Below are 18,212 nucleotides of genomic sequence, written 5' to 3' on the forward strand. Positions count from 1 at the left end.
AAAAAAAACAAGCCGCCACAGCCCTGTTCCTATCATATCAGGCCCACAATGCAACAGTCCAGCCTCACTCCTCCACCAGGATGTGGAGAAACAGGAAACTGGCACAGCTGTTCCCCGTGGCTGTGGTGAAGCAGGCTAGAGACATCTGGTGGCAGAAATGCCACAGTGCATCATGGGAGGCAAACAGCTTTTGAAGTCATTTTGAAAGTGCCTTGAACAAGGCTCTCTGCCTATGTGAGCAGAAAAGCCCCCTCCGCCCCCTTTCATTAAATCAGTGTACTGCTTCTGTCAGCACTTACATTCACGAATAGGGTCCCTTCACCCTCTGGCCACAGGAGCATCAAGGGAAGCTGCTGCCAGATATGTTGGACTAAATGTCTCATCATCCCCAGCCAGCACAGCCATGCTGGTTGGGTGTTGTAGCCCAACACAACTGGAAGGCACCAGGTTGGGGAAGGCTGGCCTACTATGACTGGCAGCAGCAGGCTTGTAGCCAGCCTAAGCATTCAGGAGGGCTGCCAAAAAAAGTAGGTGGGAGCGGGGGAGAGTTCATCTGGTTTGCAAGCCTTTTAAAGACAAAACTCCATACTTTTTTAAGTGTTTGTAAAAAAAGGGGGGGGGAATTTAGAGGGGGCAGCCCCCCCCCAGAGTACAGGCCTAGGCAGCAGCCCTTCAGAATCTAAAACAGAGGCTCTTTACCAATTTTTTTTTTTTAAGCTGCAGATATCAGGGACTGAACCTGGTACCTTCTCCATGCAAAGCATGTGCTCTACCATGGGAGCAAAGGATCCCTCTCCTCCTACGTAGTAGTGACCCCCTCTCCCCAACACACACAGTTCCCACATTGTTTTTTAAATGCTAAATTGGTCCCAGGGCATGCTATAAGGGCACATGATGCAGCTACCCAATACTAAGCAGTTCTGTGTCTGCTCAGTGCTTGGATGGGAGTCCACATGGGCATCTCACCTAAGCCACCTTAAGTTCCATAATGGACAGAATGATCCTTCATTCCTGCCTATTGGTTCTCATTCCTGCTTTGAATGAGGTCCATGGCTTGTGGCCCAGTTTTATCTCAGATTCTTCTTACAAAACCTTGACCCTAAAACCATTTCCTCTGAAGTCCCACTGGTTTCAAAAAGACGTCTGCACATTAGTTGCATTCCTAGGGCTGCGGCCTAAATGTCCTTGATCCCAAGTCTGTTGTGTAGCTTTCTAGAAACCATGCCACGACCTTCAACTTCAATGGCCTTTACTTTTTTGTTTAATGTTTCTAGCCCTCATGGTTATAGAATAGTAATTCCTGGAAGCTTGCATACATTTTAATTGTTATTTATACAGCACTATCAATGTACATGGACCCCTTACAGAGTTTGGTAAGGAAAAAAATACAGGTTGTTGCCCTCTGCCCCCATAAGCTGCAATCTAAATTTTGAAAGTGTGAGAGGATCAGCAGATGCAAGGCAAAGGTAAAACAGGGAGGAAAAGAGTAGGAGAGGCAAGGATGATGAGGAATGTGGGCAAATGTAGTTAAAAATACTTAGGCCTCTATTTTTGCAGTTGTGGGCAAGGATGAATGCAGAGATGGGGAATCTCTTTCAGCCCAAGGGCCAAATTCCATTCGGAGAAGCTTGGGGGCTGCATTCCAGTGGTGGGTGTGGCCAAAGGCAAAAGGGGCATTGCCAAAATCCCAGCATATTGTAGCTTGAGGCTCTTACTGCGGGTAACTCAGCATCAGGAGAGGCAGTTAACCTTTTAGAATTGGGGGGAAAACTGCACAGAAGCCAGGAAACCCCCATCAATCAGTGGCCAGGGGAAGGGGGTGGGGCCAGGGGAAGGGGGTGGACCACCTGGGGAACCCCAGAGGAGTAGAGTGGGATGCCAGGAGGTCCCGAGGTTTCCAACCCCTAAACAGGCCAAAGGCTTCAACAAGAAAAGTCAAGCAAACACTGAGGAAAGACATGGCTGGAATTCACACTGACACATAGCCAGACCACAATCTGCAGCACCAGTCACCTGACCTACAACCTACCTGCAACCACAGGCATCGCATGGTCACACAGACCCTAGCAAACACCAAATTGAGACCACTGGGCTGAATCTACTCCCTCGATTGCCAATCCAGAGCCAAGAGAAGCAGGGAAGAGGTGGCGGTGGTGGCAATACTATCACTGTTATATACCACAGAGGGGTTAAAGGCACAGGAGCTGTGCAAAAAAAGCTTGGGGCAAGTGGCAAGCTGAACGACCCCTGTAAGAAAGGACTGCACAAAGGCACCCAGAGAGGGAGTGGGGCGGGGGGTGAGTCATAAGCGCTGGATTAAGGCTACAATCCTACTGACACGTATATGGGAGTAAGTCCCATGTAACTAAATAGGACTTACTTCCAAGTAAGCAAGAATAGGATTGGACTGCACAGTGCTCAAACCCTGGTCATCAATGGAAGCCATAGCATGACCAGGAGAACAAATCAAACAGCTGCAAAGTTTTGGCTTTTTACTGCTCTTTTCCCACACCCACTGGCACAATTCTTGCCCTCTAGTACCTGCTGGCTTACTTTCGCAAACTGCTAATGCCTGATAACAGGTAGCAGCCTTCCACAACCTGGGCCCTCCAGAGTTCCTGGAGTACAACACCCAACATCCCCAGCCAGCGGCCGCTGTAAAACATGGGAAATGGAAACAGCCCACTCTGTGACTGCTCTAACGCTGAAGGTTCACCAGCTCTAAATACCCAAAGGCAATTTGTTTCTTTGCTTTGCTGCTACATAAAACTTCACAAATTGTACACCCACCAGCAGGGCCCTGTATTACGAGTCACTCCAAACCATCAGGGGGTTTATGACTCAGCTGTAAACATCATGTTGCCTTTTATTCCAAGAGGCTCTTAACCCAGTTGTGTGTGTGGGGGTGTCTTCCACATCCCTCGGCAAGATGGGCTTCTGCCAGTAATTTGTCTCATTGTGCGGTGAAATACTTGACCTAAATGGCAGAGTTAGCGAGACAGGCCAACAAAGGCTTTTATTGGATGACAAAAAAGGAGCCCTGGAGGCACTCCGCATGACCTGTTAAACAGGGCCAGTATATTGGGCCAAGCCACAGTACTCTGCCATGTTTTGCAGGAGGGAGTTTGATGACAGCAGAGATAGGCCTTATCTGCACTGGGATACTGTGCAGCTCCAGGTGAATGCGTGATTGCAGCACCTGTAAGCCGCAGGTGGCCTTTTCTGCCAAATTTAACTGCTCTAAAAGGTCCATACCAAAGTTATTGATGCAGAATAATCAAAGTTCCAGCGGGCACAGGTTGGCAATCTAGTGCCCTCTGGATGTTTTGGACTACAACTCCCTTAAGCCCCAGGCAGTGTGGCCAATGTTCAGGGATGATGGGAGTTATAGTCCCAAACATATGGAGGGCACCCCCTGCATTTGGAGCTATACTACCCAGCCAGAGGGGAATTTCAGATACTGATTGAAGCTACACCTGTTCAAACAGGGCTCTGTCTTAAATTCAGAGGGATCACATCACATTTTCTGTACCACTTTTGTAGTAAGGCTTTGTACCAGAGTTGTCAGTGTGCACTGAAAACTGCACACAGGAAGTGAGACAAGGTTTTATCATAAAATAGGACTGAGTGTCTGTTGCAGGTGGCATCTAGAGCTGCCTGTGTCTTTAATAACTGCATATAACACAAAAGGTAAAGCAAAAGCTGTTTCTCATCACTTGCATCTGCATGCTGGGAAAAACTGCCCCTACTGCATTTCTGGCAGTTGGGCAGTTGTTAGAAGGTGCAGGAGCTCTGCCAGAAAAAAAACTGGTAACTTTGGTGGAGCCCATCTTATCAGGGTTACCTTTGTTCATTTCTACTTGCAAACAAAAATGAACCTTACACAAGTTGGTCATGGTCAGAGCATGGGTCTTCAGCTGGTGGCCAGTGACCCATTTTACACTCCGTGTCTTGGTCAACCCAGCCATTTTTAAGAAGTTAAGCAGAACCACACAGTCCTAGGCTTCCCTGCAAGAGTACAGGCTGCTCCCAGTTTCTGCCATCAGAAGAAATCTAAAATGGCTGCCATTAGGTACTTTTGCAACTACCACCAGCACGGAAGAGAGAAGATGGACAGAGAAAAGGGGGATGGGTTGCAACTTGGGCTAAAGGCAAGTCCTGGGAACACTGGTGGCTACTGGTTGAGTGGACAGAAAAACAGGTCCAGCAAGAGACCCGGGTTAACGTCCAGCCTCTGCCACAGACCTGCTGTATGACCGTGGACCTCTCAGTGTCAATGCATTACTGGAAGGGGAAAAAACACTACCTTAAGGGGGATGTTCTAGGACAGGGAAGGGGAAGCTGTGGCCCTCCAGATTTGCTGAACTAGAACCCCCATCATCCCTGGCCAGTCACCACATTGGCTAGGGCTGACGGGAGTTGGGAGTGCAGCAACATCTGGAGGGCAAGAGGTTTCATCCCAGGTTCTAGGACAAGGACATTAAGAGTGTTGGACATCTGTTGCATCTCCTCCAAACCGCAATTATGTCAGGGGGAAGACGTGATTCCACCCCAGCATCACAGTGTGTGTGTGTGTGTGTGTGTATTACATGCACATGCGTGTATGTGTGCGGCTGAAGGAATGGCCGTGGACATCTATCAGCTAGTACTGGTGAAACAGAGATCATAAGCAAACTCCCCCAACCCTTTCCCTTTTTGTGACTTTTAAGAGGCATTGTTTCATTTATTTAGGGGTTGAATATGTGGCCAAATGCTCCCACTTGTCCCTCTATTGCTTGAAGTCCTGTCCCCCCACCCCAGCTCCAGTCTCCGCTAACAGCACATTTTGGTTGGGGGTGGTACAACAGTTTTCTAGCTCACCCCCCATCCATGTGCTGGAGACAGGATCGTATGGTACTAGTGCAACTTTAAAAATCCAGCTCCATAAAGCCATTTGGAATGGATAACTAAAAGGATGTCATAAGAAGGGAAACTCCCCACCAGTAGGGACAGGGAATGGTAAGAGCGGTTTCAACTACTACAAGAGAGACTTTGGGCTAAACAGGGAAGTTATCGCTTCCTAAAGCAGAAAGGGAAGTTCAGCAGTAGAATAAGCTGTCTGGAGAGGCTGCAGCCTTCCTTCTTTTCCCTTAAAACACACCCAACACAAAACAGACAATTTGGGGGGATGTTTTAGGTATAAGAGATCTTCCTGCTGGGAGGGGTTACACTAGATCTCCCCCCTCCACCCCCGGCAGTGTCCCTTCCATGGCTTCCCCATGGTGCAAAAAGGAAGGCCAGGCAACACCTGCCCAGAATTCCACCTAGTTTGTATGTGGTGCAGAAAATACAGACCCATCTTCTTACAGAGCCCACCAGGAGTACCCTCAAAATCCAACTGCAACCGATCTGTTCAGCCTCCACTTTTTAAAAAGAAAAGAAAAGAAAGAGCACTCCTCTGTTAAAGGAGAGCTGCCCCGTGGTTTTCCATGCTGCCCTGCCAGGCCTTGAGTTGCTCTCTCTCTTCCCCTCACCCTCCGAGAAGGGCACACACACACGGGCTGCCCGGGAACGCCAAGGCAACCGAGCCAAGCTGCGAAGGGCTTCTCAGTTCAGCAGTTTGAGCTGCCCCGTCACCTGATTCACCATCTCTTCTTCCCCCATAATGGCGAGGACTGTGTGCGACCCAGCTGGGATCTGAAACGGGAAGGACACAACACAGTTGGGGCAAGCAACGCCGCACGCACCGCATTCTCTGCTCTAGTTCAGTGTTCATGAGCTCAGCACTGCGGATCCGCTGGTACAGCCTTCTCCCAGCCTGGTGCCCTCTGCAGGTTTGGGATGACAACTCCCAGCATTCTTGAGCACTGGCCATGCTGGCTGGGGCTGATGGGAGTTGTAGTCCAAAATATCTGAAGGGGCAAGGTTGGGGAAAACTGCCTAGGTCTATGACTCTGCTTTCAAGTTCTCCCTAGCTATCAGGAGATTATTCTTTTCCTGAGCTACTGGTTTACACTACAACAGGGGTGCAGAACCTCAGGCCCTCCTCCCAGCCCCGGCCCCTTCCCACCGGCCACAGATTGTTTGGTGGCTTCCCACTTTTGTGCAATTTCTCCCCCACTGCACCCCACCCTGCATTCTAAAAGGTCAAAATGCCTCTCCTAAGGCTTAACTGTTGACAGTAAGAGTTTTAAGCTAAAATGTGCAGGAATTTTTGATATTTTGGCCCAGCCCTTTTCATCTTTGGCCTGGCCCACCACTGGAATGTGGTCCCCAAGAGCTTTCCTGAAATGGAATGCAGCTGAAAGCGGTTCAACACCCCTGTATGAGAGCTTAAATGGGTTTGGGAAACATGATTCAATAGTTGCTGGAATACTCTTGCAAAAATGTGGACATTTTCTTTTTTTCTTCTTTTTTACATTCCAGTTATGGAAATGTTGAATATAATTAGGGGATGGAATACTGAAGTCAGTAACATGGGTCTCAACATTACTGCCTTAAACATTTACCTCCAAAGACTTGACTGGTCAAAAGCCTCTCAACTTGAAAATGTGAAAAGTAATAAAAATGGGGTTTGAATTTGGACAACCTGATCAAATTGTAAACTTTCTTCATTTGTAGCTTGACCCTTGGGGGCTTAGGATCTGCAAGGCTGGAAACCCATACCAGGACACGGCTTTTGATATCGACTGGAGAAACCTTTCAAATATAAAAGCTAAACAGCATGTCTGCAGCTTTGTTCAATATTGTGGATAAATAGCTATAGCAGCCTTCCCCAACCTGGTGCCCTCCAGATGTGTTGGGGACTGCAACTCCCACACTTCTGGAGGGCACCAGGTTAAGGGACGGCTGAGCTATAGTCCATGGAAGTAACTATACTACTAGAATCCTTTGCTCCTAGCTTCCATATTAACTACAAAGGGAGAGTTTTAAAACACCCCACACACACACACACCCCTACAGTACTTTCAACAATAGGCCTAGAAATAACATTCTAAGCCTCAAATGGCAGAATCTCAACATTCAGTATAAATCTTCAGCAGTTGTACATCAATTGTCCTGATCTATGAATCCTCCCACAATACAGGTCCTTATAAGAAAGCAGAGTTTTGTTCTCCCTCAAGTTCTGAAACTAGAAGCAGACGTGTATCAGCAAACATACTCAATTTGCATAATTCATGCCCACTGGCGAATTCACCACTACCACCCCCTCCTTACATACCTACCACTTGTTTTCCCACAGAATGCAAGGACCAGGCGCATTTACTTGGTTCAAGATGGCCCACCTACGGAAGAAGCAGCTTTCAGAGTATCTGGTCGATTACCTGGGTCCGGCCTGCATCCTGCACTAGGTATGTTGGCAGTTCCAGACTCAGGGCTAAGGCATGCAGCTCCAGCAACTGGTCAGTGTTGGATCCCTGAAGTACAACTTTCTTGGCCCTGAGAAAGACAAAACAAACTTGGATGGAAGACCAGCTCCTGTCCCAACACAACACCTGCCCACTGCAGTCAAGATTCTGCTGGAAGCAAAGGACGGAGACTGCTGCACATAAGGTTCAAGGGCCTGCAAACCCATTTCACAGGCTAGCGAAAAGGAGCTTAACTTCTACTCCAGATGAGTGGAGCACAGTGATGGAGGTTGGGATCCTAATTAGGCCTCAGCAAATGGAAGAGCTCCTTCTATTCACCGATGGAACCAAGACCCAGCAGAGGATCTTGCCAGCAGAAAGTAGGGGAGGTTATTTTCACCAATTCTCCTCACTCCCTCCAGCACACCCCTCACCCCTGTTCTACAGAGTTCCCCAGCCTTCAGGAGCAGATTTTTGGAGGGTGGGGAGCACGAGGGGCTGCAAACGGAATCTGTGAAAACCGCCTCCCCGCATGTCTGCTTGCAGGACTGTCCCATCAGCAGAACCACTCGGGATGCTCCCATTAGCTGGAGCAAACTCAGAATCCCAGCCACAGAACTGAGAAAGTATTTGACTATGTTCCTGAAGACCAAGCGTGAGGTTGGATACCTGGCAGGCTGGATGCCTAGAGCAGAAGTGCAGAATCTCTTTCAGCCTGAGGGCTGAATTCCATTTTGGAGAAGCTTGTGGGGGGGGGGGGGAGCATTCCTGTGGTAGGCGGGACTGAGGGCAAAAGGGGCAGGGCCCAAATACCAAAAATGCTGGCACATTTTAGCTTAAAACTTTTATTCCCAATAACTAAGCCTTAGGAGAGAGATTTCAATCTTCTAGAATGGAAGAAAAATTGCACAAAAGTGGAGAAATAACCAAACAACCAGTGGCTGGGGAGAAAAGGGTGGGGGAAACAGGACTGGATTTGGACCCCAAGAAGGCCAGATTTGGCCTCTGGTGCTGAGGTCCTGCCCCCTGACCTAGAGCTTCAATGCTAGTGCTTAAAACTCTGAAAATATTCTCAGAGTAGGACTGGCAATGCTGATGCTGACACCCAGGGATCCATGACCATGCAAGTCTGGCTGCCAGAGCATGGCCTTGTGACCCCCCCAAATCAGTGCATGCTAGATTCAAATCTAACCAGCATGTTTGGTGGCATGCAGATGCTGCTCTCTAGCAACAAGTTAAGCAGGGTTGATGGTGCCATGCAGGAGGATTCATAAGGGGCACTGCTAGCTGGGGTCAGAATAGCAGAGCCACTTTGCCATGTTATCAGTCGTTGCCAAGGGGGAGTGAGAAGGAACCATAAAGCTTCTGGCCTAGACTAAGAGGCTAAAAATTCTGCAGAGCCTTCCTCAGCTTGCCATTTCCAGAAAGCTATGCCAAAAACGGATGGTGAACCCAGGCTGGTGTACTTGAAGCCTTCATATACATGCCCAGGTGGAATTTAGGGGTTGTATCCAATTCTAGTCCTACTTAGAGCAGATCCACTGAAATGAATGGGACTCTGGGTTGTTATCCAGTGTCAGTCTAAAGAGCGTGCTCTCTTGTTATGATCGTGGAGGTGAACAAGATATTTTGAGGGAGGTTTGTTTATTAATTTTATTGACAAGATTTATATACTGTTTCAAATCTAGTAAGATTTCTGAGTGGTGAACAATAAAAAGGAAGAAAGGAATAAATACACAGGATTAAAATATTTAAAAGCAAATTATGCCAATAAAAAAAATGTGGCTGGTCAATCAGGAAAGGCTTGTTTAAATAAAAATGTCTCCAGCAGGAGGTTGTTTAAGCTGCACCCCAAATTGTACTCATCCAGGAGGTGAACAACCTTTCCAATCCCCCGCACCCAGTGCCCTGGGTAGAGTTTCAGGGGTATGGTGCCCGCCCCTGGCCTGATCCCCTCTTGCTTTCTTACCCATGTTCATCCCATTGGTTAATGATGTCCCTGTGAGTAGGCCGCTCCTGCATCAGCTGGAACAGGCCAATTGCTGCATGCCCCACCTGGGCGGCAATCTGCAATGAGACGGCAAATCAAAAAAGCCCACTTCCCTAAATGGCTTTTGCCAAAATAAACACGCAGATCTGCAGCAACAAAGGTGCAGCTTCAGAAGGAAGCAGCCATCTTGCCATCACCAGCTGGGTGGAGGTTGACAACCAGTTGGAAATCATGATCAATCATTATCAAACTCAGCTTGTATGCATAGACTAGCAATACTAGGAGGACTTTTTTCAGTAACAGCCGAGTCAGTATTGTCACTGTACCACAATCCACACATGCATCACGAGAGGTGAAAACAAATCAAGAGCCCTGATTATTCAAAGGCTCTCTTGCTCGCTTTCATTTTCCTTCAGCCTCGGATAAGCCCCTCGGTTATATAAGCAGATCAGCAACTGAAGGCACCTTAAAAGGGTTACTACCTATGGATATCAGAGGCAACAACCCTTGAGGAGTTTTACCTTTCCAGCTCCCATAGCGAGCTCCATGTTCACCACAAAGACCATCTTATAGTAACCACTGCCTTGTGCATCCTCTTCCTCCTGGAAAGAAAGTTTGACAGTAAGTCCCTTCCATTGTAGAACGGTCACTTGTATGAACTAGGATGGTGTACTGGTTAGAGTGTTGGACTGAGGAGACCCGGGTTCAAATCCTCACTCATTCGGGAAGCTCAGTGGGTGAGCTTGGGCCAGTCACCAACTCGCAGTCTAACCTACCTCACAGAGTTGTTGTGAGGATAAAGGGTGGGGAAAAGGACCATGTACATTGCCTTGAACTCCTTAGAGGAAAGGCAGGAGGTAAATGTAATAATTTCTTAAAACCTGCCCAGGCTGTAAGATCAGCTGTGGAGGCGCTTGTGCTGATTAAAACTCCTTAAGAATTGCCTGTCACTCATCTCAGTTGCAGGAGATCTTGTCCCTGGCTTTAGTGAGACCTGATCTGCAAGATCAGAATAACTGTATGCTACATGGGGCTCTTTGGGGACTGCATTCTTGCAGAGTGCAAGAGGGAGATTGCAGCAGGTAAATTGTGTGCACACAGGAACAAATCTATCTGCTTGAGGCCTCCTATGCATAAATATTATACTTTAAGGTTAGCCCTGCAGTTGTGTCACCTGCCTTGGTGATGGAATGGTGGGATATGGGAGATTGACCTTGGAGGTTTTTTTCCACAGGGAAGAAGAATGAGCCTATTTCCATTTATGGGAAATAGTACATTTCTCCATACAGATAACAAAAGACAACCAGTTTTCTTCTACATTCCCAATTGAAATTAAACGCAACCTTTCACTACCACACTTGCTCACATTCTTCCATTTAATTCTTGCCCCTCCCTCGATTATCCTCTGGCACTGTCGACACTGAGGTAGCAAAACTCCTGAGGGCAGGGACCTGTTTTTTTGGCTTACATACAATGTAAATCACCAGGCAAAACATTAGTTTGTGCATATTACAAATATATGCTGTATATCAAGCATACAGTAGCTCAGGGAGCTTTTTATGTACACCAGCCTTCCCCAACCTGACACCTTCCAAATGAAGTTGTAATCCAATACATGGAAGCACCTCTCTCTCCTATTTAGCTCCAATATCATGCCCTTAATGCACACCACCCATGTCTAGTTACTAAATACTCTCAGGTTTTCTAGTAATCTATAACATTTAGTATTAACCAGTGAAGCTGCATACCAGCCAAACAGGTAGATGTGGAGGCTGAGAATACTATAGTAGGTAAACATCGTATGTGCGTTTTTTTGTTCGTTTTACGTGGGTTGGTGTAGTACAACCGTTCCCAGTCTGATTCCCTCCAGCATTCCCCAGGTATAGTCCAACAGATCTGGAGGGCACCAAAATTGGAGTGGCAGAACGAAGAATGAGAGCGATGTTTCAGTGGCATGCTTTATGTATTTTTAGCACGTTTTATATTTTGGCTATTTCAGGCACAGCTATTCACAATCCGTGCAAAACATCAGAGGCAGGACACAGAAAGAAGAGGCCATGGTGGCCAGTTTCTAATAATAAGTCAGAGCTGCTTGGGCTCAAGTTCACCTCAGAACGCCACACCCTCTAAAATGGACGCTCTGCTCCCGAATTCCAGAACGTGTGGTGGGGACAGAACTCTTCACATGCTCAAAAACACTCCCAGCGAGAGAAGGGTTTGCAAAAACGGCATTCCAAGCCGCGGCTAGCTAGACGGTTTTGTGAGCTAGAAGACGCAGGGATGGGAAACGGGAGCAGAAGGGAGAGGGTTAGGCCACAAACCGAGTCCCGGCAGGACCGGAAGGCAACGGAGCTCAGGAATCCGGGAAGGTACCTGGGAATCGAGGCCGCTACTGAAGTAAAGCTGCGCCGCCGCCTCAGCAGAGCGGCCCCCGGTGAGCGCCAGAGCCTGTGGGGGAAAGAGGACCGCAAGGGATGAGCGCCAGCGGAACGGGTGCCGCCCCGCGGCCCCGCCGCCCCGCGGCCCCGCGCGCCAACGCGACCCACCCGCCGCGCCGCAGCCTCCGGGATCCCCAGCTCCAGCAGCGGCGCAACGAGGGACTCGTCCACGCCCGCGTCCGAATCGAGAGGTTGCGACTCCATTCTTTCCAGCTGCCGGCGCTCTGCCCTCCGATTGGCTTCTCCTGCCGCCTCCCGACCAATCGGGCCTACCCGCCCACCTCGTCATTGCCCGGCGTGACCAATCCCTTTGCCCGCGCCGGGAGATTGTAGCCAGTTATCTGCGCCCGCCGAGGCCGAGCTTCGCCCCTTGGAGCCTTCTGGTGGCGCGTCCATACCCAGGGTCACGGATGCGGCGGTCCGGCTTGGGCGGGCGTTTCCCCCGCCTGCGCGCATCTGGCTGGCTGAGCGCGCTCGCGCCTCTCCGCGGGCCTGCTGGTGTGCCGGGGAGGGGCCGCGTCGGCGCAGGCGGCGTCCAGCCGGTTTTGCTTCAGCGGGATTGCGTTGCAGATGTGGAGCGCTTGAATGGGCGTTTTGAGTTACAAATGCTGCTCTTTCTGGGCGGTATCCAACTGTGTCGTTCCGCTAACACAAATGACATTGCGCTAGTGGAAACCACGTTCAGAACTATGCGCAAGAGGAGAATCCAACTAAGGTTACGTTTCCATAAATGGGTGTGCAACCAGTAGCGCATAACTCTTGCGCAACTCCTTGTACAACTGGTTGCACAAGCGTAATGGGCAACTGCTTGCACAACGGAAAGATTTAGCAAAGCTCTGCTAGCGCCATTTCAGTTTGCAGAATGACACCGTTGGGATACTGCCCTCTGCCTTTTATTCAAACGCCACATGTGTGTGCAATGGGTTAGATCCAGATTTAAGCTGGATCAACTGTGTCAGAAGTGGACTTCCTCACTCCTCCTTCCCACATCAGCTCCTCCATCCTTCTGAACATGGTACATAGAGTCAGGACACACTTCTGAATGGAGTGAGTTGTGCTGGGGGTGGGTTCCCCAAAAATCAGGCAGAAGGACCTTCTGTGAGCAGAGCTCTTCCTCTCCCACAGCATCTCCCAGAAGATCTTGCCAAAGACAGATCCTGGATCCAACCCTATAGCATCAGAGACACGGAAGAGGAGAGCCATTTGAAGAATGATTGTGCATTCTCGCCAGAGATGGAAATCAGACAATCCAAATGGTCATTACCACTGTCAACAAATGTGTTTCTAAAAACATAATATTAAAGGAGCAGCTTGGTCTGCTGCATGCTTGCTTACAAGTAAGTCCTAGGGAGCTCAGTGCACAAGCCACCCTGTCTCTTGGTCAGACTCCCTAGCACTTCTCCTGTTCCCCCTAATTTCTCCCATCTTAAGTACTGTGAAGTTTCTTCAGAGCCCTTTCTCTCATTAACCCGCTGTTGTCTTGAATCCTGTCTTCAGGTTCTTTATTCCCAGTCCACTGCCTATTCTGCACCCTTCCTTAAACCCTCAAATGCTTTCCAATTGAGCCCCTCCTGACTTACCTAGTGCACCACCATCTAAATATCTCAGACTGGGTGTGTATTGATGTACCTACTTAGAGGAGCCAGTGCATTTTTTTGTTGCTGTAGGCGAAGCTCTGTTTGCCCCAACTTCTTTTGCCAATGAAATAAATCTGGCTCTAAATACAGTGCTTTTTGACCCCCACCCCCATTTCAGGTAGGCTGTCAGCGTTTTAAAACAAAGAAACCACAAGGCACCTGGAATGATCTGGTTAACCATTTATTTAGCACTGAAAAAAAAAAAGAGAAGGCAGTTGAGTGCTTTTTTGGGTTCCGTTTAAGCTTGAAACATTGCCCTGGCAGGGGTGGGGAAATGGCTTTGTGATCGTCATATGGGCCAGCCAATCAGCCTGCACACCCAGCTTTTGCAGAAAACAGGAAGAACTGGTTGCTCCTGAGCTCAATTTCCTGAGGAGAAGCTTGGACGTCTGGTCAAAAAGGGGGCTGAGTGCAGATCCACAGTGGGCTCATAATTATGTACATCTGTACACAGCCTCACAATAATAAGCTACATTGGAGCAATGGTCTGAGTTAATATAAGGCTGCTTCTTAGGTCAGCCTTCCCCAACCTGGTGTCCTCTAGATGTATCAAACTGCAGCTCCCATTATTCCCAGCCAGGATGGCCATACTTGCTGGGAATTATGGGAGTTGCAGTCTGACACATTTGGAAGGCACCAGGTTAGGGGAGACTGCCTTAGGACTTCCCAGACAGTTCAAGCAAAGTGCTTGCCCAGGATGTAGACCAGGAGACATGAGGGCTCAGCCCTACAATCTGGTTTTAGTACCACAGCCCAGTTCTGGCAAAGGATGCCTTTACCTCAGCACCAAATAACCAAAAACAACCCCACACATCTGGAAGATGGGAAGAGGATGTGAATCTTTGTCACCTCTCATTTTAGGAATTAAATATCAGGCGTGTCTTTCTAATCTCCATGTCAATGCTGGTGTGAAAGGAGCATGGGCACAGATAGACCACACATCTGGAAGATGGGAAGAGGATGTGAATCTTTGTCACCTCTCATTTTAGGAATTAAATATCAGGCATGTCTTTCTAATCTCCATGTCAATGCTGGTGTGAAAGGAGCATGGGCACAGATAGACCAATCTGGAAGGTCCTGAGGTATGCTTGTACCTTATAGTCAAGAGATGATTGGGGATGGAGAGGGAAGTGGGAGCTGTTTGAGGATGGAGGGGAGAGAAGGGATATGGGGGATTGTTGGGGAGAAATTAGCAGCTTTGTCTCTCCACTGCAGGGAGATTTTTGCATGTAACTCCAGTTTAAGAACTTTGGCCAATTTGGTAAAGAGAAAGGGTGTGGAACAAGACTTAGAGTCAGGGCCAGAAATATTGGAACAAGGATAACTGTTTAGGCGGTTGAAAGGAATTCAGCACATTGAAGTTGAAAGGAAACACACGCAGATGGGAACAAAGTCAGGACTTTCAGCTGTAATTCAAGGGGTTTGACAAAAGTGGGCCAGTAAGCATTCAGGAAGTAGCATACACACACACCCATCATGGGTGGATCATAAGTAATGGAGCGAATGGCTGACAAGCAGCTGCATGGCCAGGTGTGGCCTGTTTTCTGGGTACCCCATGACCAAGGAAGCAGATAGAAGGCCTGGAGGTGGTTCTGAGTGTTACATTTGCATTTGGTAGCTGTTCACTGGAACTCCCATGAGGTCCAAAGAGGTGTCCATGTGAGTGAAGGAGGTCATCATTAGGCTGAGGAAACAACATAAACCCATCAGAGAGATAGCAAAAGCAGTGGGAGTGGCCAGTACAACAGTTTGGAACATCCTGAAAAAGAAGGAATTAACTGGCAAGCTCAGCAACAGCAAAAGGCCTGGAAGACCACGGAAGACAACTAAAGTGGATGACCGCAGAATTCTGCTCATGGTGAAGAGCCCTTTCACAACATCTAGCCAGATCAAGACGCTCTTCTGGAAGTAGGCATGTCATTGTCAACATCTACAGTCAAGAGACGGCTTTATGAATGTAAATACAGAGGCTTCACAACAAGGTGCAAACCACTGGTAACGCTCAAGAACAGACAGGCCAGATTAGCCTTTGCCAGCAAACACCTAAAAAAGCCTGCCCAGTTCTGGAATAAGATTCTTTGGACAGATGAAACCAAGATTAACTTGTTACAGAATGATGGGAAGAGAAAAGTATGGAGACGGAAAGGCACAGCTCATGATCCGAAGCATGTCACATTATCTGTCAAACATGGTGGAGGCAGTGTTATGGCATGGGCATGTATGGCTGCCAATGGAACTGGGTCACACGTGTTTATTGATGACCTGACTGGTGATAAGAGCAGCAGGATGAATTCTGAAGTGTATAGGGCTATACTTCCTGCTCAGATTCAGCCGAATGCTGCCAACCTGATAGGACACCGCTTCATATTGCAGATGGATAATGACCAAGCAAAAGCTACCCAAGAGTTTCTCAAGGCAAAGAAGTGGGATGTTCTTCAATGGTCAAGTCAGTCACCTGATCTCAACCCAATAGAGCATGCTTCTCACTTACTGAAGACAGGACTGAAGGCAGAAAGACCCACAAACAAGCAGCAGGTGAAGGCAGCTGCAGTAAAGGCCTGGCAAAGCATCTCGAGGGAGCACACTCAGCATTTGGTCATGTCCATGGGTTCCAGACTTCAGGCAGTCATTGACTGCAAAAGATTTTCATCCAGGTATTAAAGGTGATCCTTCAGTTTGAAATGATGTTGGTTTGTTCCATTACTTATGAGCCACCAACGATGGGGGGGGGGGTGTATGCCACTGGCTGTCCTTCCTGAATGGTTAGTGCCCCACTTTTGTCAACTCCCTTGAATTACAGCTGAAAGTCCTGACTTCGCTCCCATCTAGGTGTGTTTCCTTTTAACTTCGATGTGGTGGTGTAAGGAGGCCAACTGCCAAAACAGTTATCCTTGTTCCAACATTTCTGGCCCTGATTGTATGTCTATACTAATACATTTTTTGTTACAATTCATTGCCATTTATTTTGCTTCAGTTGTCATCATCTTCCTATGTCCACATGCTGTTCATTGCTTGTTACCTGTACATCATCTGCATACACACGCGCGCGCGCACACACACACTTCCCTCTTCTCCGGATTAATGGAGTATCCTTTGTGGTTGCAGTCTCTCTTTTTTTCTCTTTCTCTCTTTAAAAAAGGATAATCAAGTTATATGTGTGGCCCTACAGCTGTCTTCCCCATCCTGTTGCCCTCAAGATGTTTTGGACTTCAACTTCCATCAGCCTCAGCCAGCATGGCCCATGGAATGCTGGGAGTTCTAGTCGAAAACATTTGGAAGGCAACCGGTTGGGGAATGCCTCCCTATGGGACACTAACAAAATAACTTTGCTGAGGAGGTATGTCAAAACCACAGGTGAGGTAGGGGATCTTAAGACATCTTTGTGAGATTGTGAAAGAAGCCAAGGGCTCTGTAAGGGCAGAAACAAACAAAGGTGTCTATTGGGGTAGGTGTGCTGATGAATCTAGATGGACATGCTCATAAAAATATACCCAAAAAATGTAAAGGAGAAAAAAAAACCTTTGAACGTAGCATGGGAAAATGACTGGGATAAAACATTTATCCAGACAAATATAAGGAACATGAGATAATAATTTTCACATTAAGAAAGCTGGAAGTGGAGCACTAGTCATGGCATTTGATGAGGTATGAAGTGTGCAAGACTGTCAGAATTTCTGGTAAAAATCATGCAAAAATTAGCAGGTGCAGAAATACCCTAAGGAAGACTGTGGGTGAAGACAGATATAACATTTCTAGAACAGTGGGGCTGCTCTGGAAGCATCCTCAGTGTGTTCCACACAAAAATATCTTTCCCCTCCAGGGTGGAGCTCTGAAAAAGAAATGGCTCTGCAAGTTTGAAGCAGAAGGCTCTTCTGCAAGGTGCTAATTGGCTGACCCCCCCCCACCTATGTCACTAAGATGCCTTCTCCCAATCCCCAGAGCTGTTCCGCATTTAAAAAAAACCTGGCAAAAAATGAATGCATTCAATGCACGAATGCCAGAATGTTCCTGCACCACCTTTTTTTTATTGCCTGAAAGCTGTGGGGATGGGCAAGATTGATAGCAGAGCCAGCTTTCAGTGTTCTAGTATGCACATTTGTCATTTCAGTTGCGAAGCCAGAAGAAAGTTGAGCTCACCCTATGGCGGAGGGATGTGCTTTTATATTACATCTGTCTTCACTCCATGTGGTGTTAGTGGAGAGGAACCCCACGGAACTGGCTCACAGGGCTTAGAGAGAAGAGGTAGAGCCGGAAATAAAGCACCACTCTGGCTCCTGTGAATAGAAGTCCCAACAGTCTGCTGTAGCCCCATCCCTCACAGAGGAAGGCCCAAACTAGCCACGATGTTAATTATGTCAATGCACTTAAATGGGCGTGTGTTGGGTTATATAATTAGCAGCCAGGGAGAAGTCTGAGCTGCCAAGGGCACAGTGCAGGGTAGGAAGGGGGAAGTTTAACTCTCTCTCTCTCTCTCCCATTGCCCCAGCAAAACTCCGCCTCTCCAAAGCTGCCATTTGCATTTCAAGGGAAGCTGCCATTGGACCCAGTGGGAGCTTCCCCTGAAATGAATGCCCCTAGCAGCTTTGGAGAGGTGACTTTTGTTGAGACCAGGGCTAGGCAACCTGGTGCCCTCCAGATGTTTTTGGCTACAATTCCCATCATTCCCAATCACTGCCCATGCTGGCTTGGGCTGATGGGAGGTGTAGTCAAACACATCTGGAGGGCACCAGGTTGCCTACCCCTAGTTAAGATCATGGCAGACAGAGAAATCAGTACCCCTTTCCCCATAGTCTTGGGGCCGCTCAAGCTTTCCTGTGGC

At 48.1% G+C, this 18,212-nt stretch overlaps 1 protein-coding gene across 1 annotated transcript; it reads right to left on the reverse strand.

Annotated features, from left to right (window-relative positions):
* Positions 1-636: 636 nt before the first annotated feature.
* Positions 637-11,986, reverse strand: LOC146355118 (putative peptidyl-tRNA hydrolase 2). The gene is made up of 6 exons (XM_084840670.1): positions 11,865-11,986; positions 11,692-11,766; positions 9,840-9,920; positions 9,298-9,395; positions 7,305-7,419; positions 637-5,676 (listed from the first exon to the last, which is right to left on the reverse strand). The coding sequence occupies exons 1-6, from the start codon at positions 11,958-11,960 to the stop codon at positions 5,587-5,589; spliced, it is 555 nt and encodes a 184-aa protein (XP_084696796.1). The 5' UTR covers positions 11,961-11,986; the 3' UTR covers positions 637-5,586.
* Positions 11,987-18,212: the final 6,226 nt, after the last annotated feature.

The sequence above is a fragment of the Heloderma suspectum genome, chromosome 2, assembly GCF_057233095.1.
Source record: "Heloderma suspectum isolate Gila_16-S chromosome 2, 16-S_ref, whole genome shotgun sequence".
NCBI classification, from domain to species: domain Eukaryota; kingdom Metazoa; phylum Chordata; class Lepidosauria; order Squamata; family Helodermatidae; genus Heloderma; species Heloderma suspectum.

Excerpts from the sequence above, each read along its gene's own strand:
- LOC146355118 (XM_084840670.1), bottom strand. The coding sequence starts at position 11,960 with ATGGAGTCGCAACCTCTCGATTCGGACGCGGGCGTGGACGAGTCCCTC. Across the intron at positions 9,921-11,691 it reads GTAGCGGCCTCGATTCCCAG|GAGGAAGAGGATGCACAAGG; the intron begins GTACCTTCCCGG and ends CTTTCTTTCCAG. Across the intron at positions 9,396-9,839 it reads TCGCTATGGGAGCTGGAAAG|ATTGCCGCCCAGGTGGGGCA; the intron begins GTAAAACTCCTC and ends GTCTCATTGCAG.